The following is an 11,092-nucleotide window of genomic DNA, read 5'->3' as shown; positions in this document are numbered from 1 at the left end:
CAGGCATACCCCATTTTTAAGTACACAATGGGGTTTATTTACTAAAGCTGAAAATTGCAAAATCAGGCTCACTTCTGCATAGAATCAAATACCCCAGCTTGTTCAATTAAGCTTTAGTGATAAGACATAGAAGCTCATTGGTTTCTATGTAGTTGTGAGCCTGATATTGCACTTTTCAGCTTTAGTAAATAAACCCCATTGTGTACATACAAGTGGGGTATGCCTGTATATTATGTTTCGTCTATAGATAGGTACATAAATAAATAGAATAAAAGAGATAGATAGATAGATAGATAGATAGATAGATAGATAGATAGATAGATAGATAGATAGATAGATAGATAGATAGATGTGTTTGTTACTTATATGTAGGCCAAACACTGTTATTTATTTGTCCTAAGAGGAAAAAAAAATGGATTTAATAACTTTGCTTTAGATATATTTCATGGCACTGTTTGGTGAAGTGTGTCATTATATTTATTTTTTGTATTCCACGTGAATTTGTGTGTTATAAAAACACAATGACAAGAAGCATAAGTGTCACCATCCATACAAATCTAAATTGAAATCAAGAGAACAAGTGTTTTACTGAAGATAATAAACATATACAGACAAAAGAAAACAAAGTGCTGAAATAAAAAATAAAAAAAATAAAACAAAATGTAAAAAGAAATACTGTCCTTTAAGCAGTTTTATTAGATCTCTTACGAGACCATATTATTAGAGTTCCTTATTTTAGGTGGCTGGCTTTACCATTTTAGTCACCTCGAACATTTTTTTTTTTTCATTAACAAAAAGTGCATTATATTTATGAGTTTTGCAAAAGTCTTTTTCACGCTTCTCAAAACTGGAACACGTTTTTATATAAATTAATAGCCTTTAAGATGCCAATATATCAGTGTAGCTATAGCTTAAAAAGAATGCAATTTACATATCCTATAGTAAATTTATCATACAAAAAAAAAAAAAAAAAAGTTTTGTATTGCAATATAGGATCTAGTCTGGGTTGAACCCCCTGCAAGTAGTAGCATTGATCGATTGCATTAGAGTCAGTGGAATTGTTTGAATACCACTCTATGCTCAAATATATACTTTATTAGTAATAAATACCAAGGACTGTGTAACCAAATAAAAAGTAACTGATTGATGGAGGGAATGGGGGGGGGGGGGGGGGTTGTAGAGATGCTATGCAATGAGCAAATTTTAACTTACTGGACACTAAAGGGTCAGGGTGGGTGGAAAGTAACAGATGTGGAAGAGGGGATCACATGACTCCCCCTACCTTTATCCCTCTTTGCATTTTTTAACACAAAAGACAGTTACTTTACATTAGAACATTCACAGTGGAGTAACCTCTGGTCAGAGTGACTCACTATTTATTTACAAGAGCCTTCAAACGAGTTGATTTAGTGAATCCTTTGCTAGGACTGCCAATTCCTGAGCAGTCTGGACATAGATTCAGGGACTGTTTGTTCCCTCCAGAGGTGATCAGCTGGGTAAAAGGGGAAAAAAATTCAGCCATCAGCTGTATGTAGCTTGCTTGTAGGTGTGTGATAGCGTAATGCTACAGAAGTCTGTTCCTTCATCGCTTAGAGTTTAGAAAAATATATATACATCTCACAAAATAAAAAAGCCTTATTTCGCCCTGACTACAGGTGCAGTGCTGATCATGGAAGGACAAGGTGGTCAGAGAAGGTTCTGAGACTGTCGCATCCATTTCATGTCTATTGTCCCCAAGCTGGTGGGCTCCGAAGCCCTCTAAGATGAGCTGTCATTCTCTGACTGTTGATGGAGCAATGAGCTGTTTGATTTGTGTTTCTTCAGGAGCTGGGTGATCTTCTCATCGTCTGAGTTAGGATCTAGGGGCTTGTTGTAGTCATCATCCTCTTCCTCATTATCTGAAGCTCCTTTCAGCCTCTCGGTCTCGGTGTCCTGCTTCTTCTTGGCTGTGGCCATCTCTGCTGCGTGCTTCTTGCGCCACTTGGTCCTTCTGTTCTGGAACCATACCTACAAGGGGCATCAAACAGTATGGGTATTATAAAGCACCAATACAGTAATTCATTAAAAACAACTAAACCCAAGACAAAAAAAATGCAATATATTGCACCATAATGGTGTTGGCTGTATTAGTGGGGGTTTTTTCCAGGCTAAGAGCATTTTCAGCAAATACAAAAAATACTTGTTGATCTTGCCAGAAATGCAGTGTTCTATTACTTTCTGATATCTACATTGAAGACCATTTTCCTTCCTTGATATCTTCTGTATACTACCAAATGCCCTGCCACACCATAACAAGAATGATAAGCTAGTAACCTGTTTGTAGTCAGAGCAGTCTAGGGTAACAACCATGGCTCCCTCCATGGATACAGTGGAGGGGTGATGTAGCCACCAGGAGGGGGGGGGGGGGCATTTGTTATGTATTACTAGGTGAATGTAAAGCAATGGAAGCTTGAAAATAAACAAAAATAACGCAAGCATCAACCATCACACCATCACACCATTGTGCTATCATGAGTTTCTGGGAGCAAAACATAGACTCAATTCATGAAACTAGGATATTAGTGTCCAAAAATAAATAAATAAAAAGAAGGAAAAATGTATAGTTTGTTTTCAGATGAGGGCAATGAGATTTGAAAAAGATGTGAAGAACTTTATTCTTGTGTTAAAGAACCTAATGTACTGAACAGATAAAAGTTTTAAGATAACTCTGGAACATGTGCATATTATTAACTAGTGACCAATCAAGCGTTATCATTAATGTTCCATCATTAATCTTTAATTAATCCTCAACGGTCAACCAAGATAAAACATAAGGCACCTGAATGCTTGTTGTAAACAAGTTCTTTTTTCCCCAGTTTGATAAATATGACCCAGGATTTATTTTTAAATATATATGACCCTTATAGGCGTTTTAGCCAGACAAATTTATTTTTTATGCAGATTTAAAATGTAACTATATGTAACTATATGTATGTATGTAACTATATTTAAAATGTTTCACGTAAAGGGAAAAAACCTTCAAGACTTTTTAATATAAATAATAATGAAGTATAACGTTTCAAGGTTCTACAGTTTCTTTAGTAGCTGAGGCGTATTTACTATACTAGTTGATAATCTTCACTTAATAAATTGAGCATTGACTTTAATGTCCAATCATATGTAAAGGAAATCCATATATATATATATATATATATACATATATATATATATATATATATATATATATATATATATATATACACACACGTAATTGGGTGCTCAGGTTATTGATTGAAGATTTTCAGATCCTTTACTAATTCAACCTCAACATGTAAGATTTAATTTTCAGTAGAAAGACTAATATATTAACAATTTATTATATAATAATATAAACTAACAACCAATCCTAGTTGGCTGGTTCAGATCCATTCTATGGGGAATAATGAGAAGCGACGCCCTCTACAGAAACTACAGTGAGGACACCCGTTTAAGCTCGCATGACACCCCAACCAATTAGAAAAGGCCTCTCCTATACACCAAGAATGCCAAAAGTCACACAGCCCTTTCCCTTTCCCTACCCTAACATCCAATTCTGTAGGTTGTTATAAGAAATATATATTTTTTTATATGAATCCATTACGTTAATTTTACCTTTGCATATTGTTATTATATCTAGATATCTAAATGTAAGGAAACAAACCCTTGCAATTTATTTTCTGTAAAGATGACAGATATACTATATTTATATAGTTAGTTCACCATGCTAGCGAACTTTTGGCGACCCTTTTGGCAATTTATAGAGAATAGAACTTTTCCTTAACTGCAGGGAATGTTAGCAATTTATACAGATTAAAAAAAAAAAAAAAACACTGTAGTAAATTACCTTCCAAGCCCTTACCAGTGAATGCAAAAGCCCTTTTCCACCCCAACCCCACTCAAAATGTGTGAACACAATTATATTCTAATAATTGTCCACCCTTACACAAAAAAGCATGTCTGTGTGTGTGTGTGTATATATATATATATATATATATATATATATATATATATATATATATATATATATATATATATATATATATATGAATGAATAAGAGCAGTTGTGTCCTTTAACCATTAACACATATAGTGCTACAGTGATCTAATAAATAAATATAAATATATATATATATATATTAGATCACTGTAGCACTATATGTGTTAATGGTTAAAGGACACAACTGCTCTTATTAATTTCCCACCACACCCACCCCATATATATATATATATATATATATATATATATATATATATATATATATATATATATATATATATATATATAATATGTTTCAGATTGTCATAAATCTGTCCATAGTTACAGGCATAAGCATAACTTTTATTTTCTTATATAGGTGCAGATAGATGCATATAGGTAAAGGATACAGTTTTTAGCTGTGTTAAGTTGATAGCTAAATTAAGGATATCGTTTATAATTGTTCATAAAAGTAGACGACCCCTTTAAAAAAAAATTACCACTTAAAAGTTTTAATACAATTTAAAAGCCACATTCACCATCATGCTGTGGAGAGCAAATAATAGGAATGTATATATTGCAGAGAAGAAGAGGTTGCAGGCCAATGTGGTGGTGTCCCGGCCGTCTATTCTGTAGCAGGTGTGTGTACAGCTAGCTGTTGGGAGCCTGGGAATTGAGGGGGGAGAATAGAACCCTGCCTGGGATCACTGAATAGGTTGTAGTGTATTCACTATCAGACATTTACCATGACAAATGAGTGCCTCCAGATAACACACTGACACGGCACAAGACAAGTCTTTACAATGGCAACAGGTGATCCAGCTGCAATTGTGGCCCTCGTATAATGAAAACTTCTCTTTTTCTTCTTCAACTTTTTCCCTGCTTCCTACAATAGCTGCAACAAGCTTGGAGCTTCAGCGAAGTCTCCGGGGTGATGGGACCTCCTAGGGGTGCTACACCAGACTCACTTTTTTTTTTTTTTTTTTTTTACAGATTTCTTATATCCTAATCATCTCCCATTTCAGAAAACTTTATTATAAAAAAAATAATAATTTCAGCACTGGCCCAGGGCTCTTCCTTCAAACATGTATAATATTGGAAGAATTTCCTCAATTATTGTTATTATTACTGCTATTATTATTATTTAGGATTACGCTTTTTCTATTTTTTTTTAACCAACACACGTTGGCTAATCAGTAAAAAAAAAAAAAAAAAACACTTTTTGCTCGTTGTTTGTTTTTTTTTAAATATTTATATGAAACATATTATTATAACCAACAGACGTTGGCTGATCAGTAAAAAAAAAAAAAATATTGCTCGTTGTTTGTTTGTTTTTTCAATATTTATGTGAAACATTTTATTATAAGCTTTAGCAGCAGTAGTAGCAATCTCAAGAAGTCTGACAATCATCAAGGATGCCCTAATGTAGCACTTTAGAAAATTGTATCGTTGTGTAATTTTTGCAAAAAGGAGTAACTGAAAATAAAAAGTCCCGCATATGAAACAATATAACAAAGCTGTATGTGTACTCTGTACTACTAATTATAAATAAAATAAATAATATATAATAATAAATAAATATAAATAATTTAAATAATAATAATTCGATATGAGAGTAAGTCCCTTTGGGTCAGTGATGAGACCATTACATTGTTCATTTTTTTTTAGAAAGGAATAACTGAAAATAAAAAAAAATAAAAAGCCCAACACATGATTCAATATAGCAAAGCTGTATATGTACTCTGTAATATTAAAATAATAATACAATTATTTGGATAATAATCATAACAATTTGAAGTCCCTTGGGTCAGTGCTGAAACTATTATTTTGTGTTCAGTGTGTATTTTTGCAAAAAAGGAATTAGTGAAAATAAAGAATGGACCAACAAATGATCCAATATAACAAACATGTATATGTACTCTGTAATAATAAAATAATAATGTAAATAATAGTACTAATTTGACGTGAGAGTAAGTCCCTTGTGGCACTGCTGAGCCTATTATTATGTGTTCTTTGTGTACTTTTGTAGATATGATTCAATATAACAAAGCTGTATATGCACTCTGCAATAATAAAAGAAAGGCTTTATTAAGAGTTTGATTGAGCGCTCACCTTGACCTGGCTCTCTGTCATACCCAGGGAATATGCCAGCCTGGCCCTCTCTGGTCCAGCTAAGTATTTCGTCTGCTCAAATGTCTTTTCCAGGGCGAAAATCTGCTGGCCGGAAAATGTGGGCCTCGTGTGTTTTCTTTTCCCATCCTTATCCAGCAGCACCGAACCTTGATCTGAAAAGAGTATATATAGGGTATGTTATTTCATGGCATGTTCCCTCATCTGTACCCTTCAATTATGTGTATTGCGAGGAAGTAAGAGATACGTAATCACAATCTATATTTTGTGATAATTACAACATATCCTGCCCTGGGATAAAAATCATAAAAATAACATGAACGATAATAATATTTTTTTTTAAATTAATATTATTGTTATTATTATTATTATTATTATTATTATTATTATTATTATTATTATTATTATTCTCTGGCTTCTATAGTAAATAAAAAAGTATTAATTAAGTGGAACTACTGATTTTTTAGTATAGATATTTGCACAGATGACACCGCAAAGTGAACCCTTTTGATACATAAATAACTCCACATCCAGCAAGAAAGATAACAATTGTTTATTATAATAGATTTATATGATATGGCTGCTTGTTGTCTCTGTAAAAAGTTTTTGTAATTATTTGTGTATGCAGGTTTAGAAATGGCACAATGCACAATTGTACAACTCTTTACTTCTCTGGTTTCTTTCCAAACTCTATCCATTTGCAATCCCACTAGGTAGAATTTTCCATTTCCTCACAGAAAATACTTGGTTATTTCAAAGCTTTTTTAATCAAATATATTTATAAATATGTATTCCTTTTATAATGAATTCGTTGCCAAGTATTTGCTTTCCAATTAGTACAACTCCATTCTGCCATAATAATTACTGAAATATTTCTTGAATATTTTTATTTTTTACGTAGAAACTAAAAAAAAAAAAAAAAAAAAAAATTTCATAATATTTCTTCATCAAATGATCTTTATTTTACAGTACACAGTAAATGTCAATAAAGGGTCAGCATTTTAGCTGCTCGATGCTTTGTGTCCATGCAAAAGTAGGGCTGCAATTTATACATGTATTTAATATTTTAGATTTAATAGATTTAGACAATTACGATGTCTAAATCTATGTAATATATATGTAGTATATATAGTATGGTATAGTATATATGATATATATATATATATATATATATATATATATGTGTGTGTGTGTGTGTGTGTAGTGTAGTATGTTATGTTAACATAATGTAGAAGTGCAATGTCTACAACGTACTTCTACAAAGTACAATGTCTTGCTGCTTTATATATATATATATATATATATATATATATATATATATATATATATATATATATATATATATATATACGGTTTCTGTTTAATGTAAATGTAGAATTGCAACTTCTAAACCTGTTCAATATTTATGAAGAATTGAAATGTCTAAATCTATTTAATATATATGTGTGTAGAATTACAATTTATAAACCTGTTTAATAGACATGTAGAATTGCAATTTATAAACCTGTTCAATATATATTGAATTACAATTTCTAAATGTATTCAATATATATGTAGAATTACAATTTCTAAATGTATTTAATATATATGTAGAATTACAATTTCTAAACCTGTTTGAGAAATAAAAGTAGAATTACAATTTCTAAATGTATTGAATTACAATTTCTAAATGCATTTAATATATATGTAGAATTACAATTTATAAACCAGTTTCATAAAAAAAAAGTAGAAAAGCAATTTCTAAACCTGTTTCATATATGAAGAATAACAATTTCTAACTGTATTTACTATATAAGTAGAATTACAATTTCCAAACTTGTTTCGTCTGTATGTAGACTTTCAATTTCTAAATCTTTTTAATATAAAGATGTAGAATTGCAATTTCCCTTTTTTTTTTTTTTATTTAAATGTAAACTTGCAATTTATAAATATGTTAAACATATATAGATACTTTATAACGATACAATTTTTCCATAAATTCTAAGGTGCACCTCTTCCAGGCCTGAACCTAAAAATGGTCCCACCAGTTACAGTTTGTGCCCTTCAGCCCCTGACCCAACATCCAAAAGATAAAACACTTACGGGGTCCACAGGCCAGCCTGGCATCTCTCCATGGTGGGCTCTGCATCACCCCCGGCCAGAAGATTGGGGTCCTGCCTTGCAGTTCAGACAGAGGTTTGGGGTAACGGGCCACAGCGACTGCTGCACTAGGACTGAAGTAGAGTCCAGGATGGGGGGGTGGAGGAGGGCTTAGACTGCTAAAGCGGGGTAGCCCTGCCAGGAGGCCAGCAGGAGAGGAGGTAGAGGCCACAGTAGCTTGGGAAACAGAAGTGCTGGGGGTCAGGGCTGCTCCTGCTAGAGAGGGCAGACAGTGCATGATTGGGCGGCTCAGGATGTCCTGGATCCCATGGGGGGTAGCTATTGAGATATGGGGTGGTGGGGTGCCCAGAGAGGACAGGCCTCCTGGTGAGGAGGATGAATGCTTGAGGGAGCCCTGAGTTGGCGATCCCAGTGGAGGAGAAGGTGAGGAGGATAAAGAAGAGGACGGGGATGAGGATGAAGCAGAGGAGGAACAGGGCTGTCCTTGCAGAGCATAGGCTGGGTACAGAGGAGTCTTCATCTCTGCCATGCTATGTAGAGCTGCCAAGGGAGGGCTGCTGAGGAGGAAAGCGCTCTGCCTGGTGCCATCCATCTGCCCTAGAGCTAACATCACAGAGCAGAGAAGCTTCACACAACGCTGGAGAACAAATGGAAGAAGAAGGGTGAGCAGGTAAGTCTAAGCAACGCTGGTCCTTCTAGTTCATCAGCACAGGAAAGTAGCCAAGAGTCTCTCTTTGTATCTTGGAAGGTTTAGGAGTCAGGATGAGTCCAGCTCTACACTTCTTGTGCCAAGAATGGATAGATCAGTCCTGGATTGTCCTTATCTCAGGGTCCACATAGAGGTAAAGTACAGGAAGATGGGGCTCCAAGTTCCAGAAGACACATTGATCACCTCTTCATCCCCTCCCTGCTCCTCAGATGTGATCACAGTAAAGCAAGCAGTACTTGGGGCTGTGTGATCTCACAGGAAAGCAGTGTGAAGGCACCCTCCTTCTCCTCCCACCTCTCTACCTTCTTTCTGACAGCACAGATGGAGCTCTCAAAGGTAATACAATGTTTTCTTCATCTCCTAGCTCCTTAAGGCGATGGGATGGAGGCACAAACTTTCAGCTGTCAATCACCCAGCAGGGGAGTGTCTGCTTTCACCTATAGCACGGGGCCAATGGAGGAGATGGGGGCCAAGTGACGTGTCATAGATCCCACCTCGCGTCCTGATTGGCTGGACGAGCAGTCCCATGGAGAGCCGAGCAGGCTGTCATTTGCATATTAGGCGCGCCTCTTGGTGGAAGTGTGATCATTGATGTCTCTTGTTTGCTAAATGATCTGCAGGAGGACATCCAAGACCCCCACTTCTGTCATGTCAGCCTCTCCGATCGCTGCACAGGATGGCCGGCTTATTTCGTCTGACAGCAGGCAGGGGATGGCCGCAACGTCAGGGGGCTCCTGTCACTGTATTCATGAACTACACTATGGACAGGTCCTAAAGGGGACACAACTCACCCCACTAGGGGGGCCACCGGCCATTCTACAAGCTGCCTTTCCCATAAAACCTACACACACACACATATTCTTAAAAAATTTTTTTATATATATATATATATATATATATATATATATATATATATATATATATACTAACTACACATACACACATATATACACATACACATATTATGCACAAATGCACACACACACAAACACATATGTATACTGTATATCATATTTACAGTACAAATAATACCTATAAAGTCTACAGATCTCACTGTATGCATAAGCACCCATACACACATATGTATAACAGATGTGTGTTTATATATATATATATATATATATATATATATATATATATATATATATACACGCACACATACAATACACAAACATACTGTATACACACACACATATATATATATATATATATATATATAAACAGTATATTAGGCTATCACACTAGAGTACAAAATTTTACTACAAAGTCAATATGCATAAACACCCATTCACACACAATACCATAAGTATAATAGATATGTATATATATATATATATATATATATATATATACTGTATATATATCACACTAGAGAACCTACATTTCCTATACATTTACTGAATACACACACACACACACACACACACATATATATATATATATATATATATATATATATATATATATATATATTAACGGGAGCCATACCATAGCACATCATACAAGGGAATTCACAGAAAGTATAGAAAAATATAATCTCCCCCACCCATTTTTATTAAATCAAAGCAAATCCACAGGCAGCTGACCGTTGCCTGCACCCCAGTGTGGCTGTGGAAAGGGTTTTAGTAGGGCTCCCCACATTATGGTGACTACACCAGGGTTGTAGAGATTCAGATTTGCACAGTGTGTGCTTTAACCCTAATAAACTGTCACCTACACAAATGAGCTAACGTGCATGTGGTCAATTGTGTCCATGATACCAATTATGGTGGCTACTAATGTGATGTGTTAATCAGGGATTTAATGAAGTAATGATTCCTTCCTTATCATCTAATGACTTCATACCTCCCAATACCCAACTTGGGGGTCTATTAGACCCCTGCCATCAGGCTAAGGTTCACTCTTTAGTTTACTCGCAGAATATAGACGGACTGATGCTTACTGACACATGCGAAGTGCTTCAAATGTGAGAGTATATTATTATGCACAAATAGTTTTTTTTTTTTTTAATAAGTTAATATTATCCCAATATGCAAACATTCAGAGGATTTGCCTGAGATGCAAATATGTATGGGAAATGGCTGCAATTCTGGGAGAAGTCCCATCGGGCTCAATACTAATGCTAATTGTAGAAATAATAAAAGTCTTTCTATACACTA

The 11,092-nt window shown here is 34.6% G+C and overlaps 1 protein-coding gene across 1 annotated transcript; it reads right to left on the bottom strand.

The window, feature by feature from the left end:
* Window positions 1–562: 562 nt before the first annotated feature.
* Window positions 563–9,308, bottom strand: NKX6-1 (NK6 homeobox 1). Its single transcript, XM_077476415.1, has 3 exons — window positions 8,207–9,308; window positions 6,107–6,279; window positions 563–2,007 (listed from the first exon to the last, which is right to left on the bottom strand). The coding sequence occupies exons 1-3, from the start codon at window positions 8,832–8,834 to the stop codon at window positions 1,759–1,761; spliced, it is 1,050 nt and encodes a 349-aa protein (XP_077332541.1). The 5' UTR covers window positions 8,835–9,308; the 3' UTR covers window positions 563–1,758.
* Window positions 9,309–11,092: the final 1,784 nt, after the last annotated feature.

Source organism: Lithobates pipiens, unplaced genomic scaffold (genome assembly GCF_037356315.1).
Source record: "Lithobates pipiens isolate NorthernLeopardFrog02 unplaced genomic scaffold, aLitPip1_a1.2 Scaffold_13, whole genome shotgun sequence".
NCBI lineage: Eukaryota > Metazoa > Chordata > Amphibia > Anura > Ranidae > Lithobates > Lithobates pipiens.
The sequence above is the reverse complement of the archived record's forward strand: the minus strand, read 5'-3'. Positions and strand labels throughout refer to the sequence as shown.

Coding starts and splice junctions, on each gene's coding strand:
- NKX6-1 (XM_077476415.1), bottom strand. CDS start 8,834: ATGTTAGCTCTAGGGCAGATGGATGGCACCAGGCAGAGCGCTTTCCTC. Junction 6,280..8,206: donor CAGGCTGGCCTGTGGACCCC/GTAAGTGTTTTA, acceptor TACTCTTTTCAG/ATCAAGGTTCGGTGCTGCTG. Junction 2,008..6,106: donor TGACAGAGAGCCAGGTCAAG/GTGAGCGCTCAA, acceptor TGCCCCTTGTAG/GTATGGTTCCAGAACAGAAG.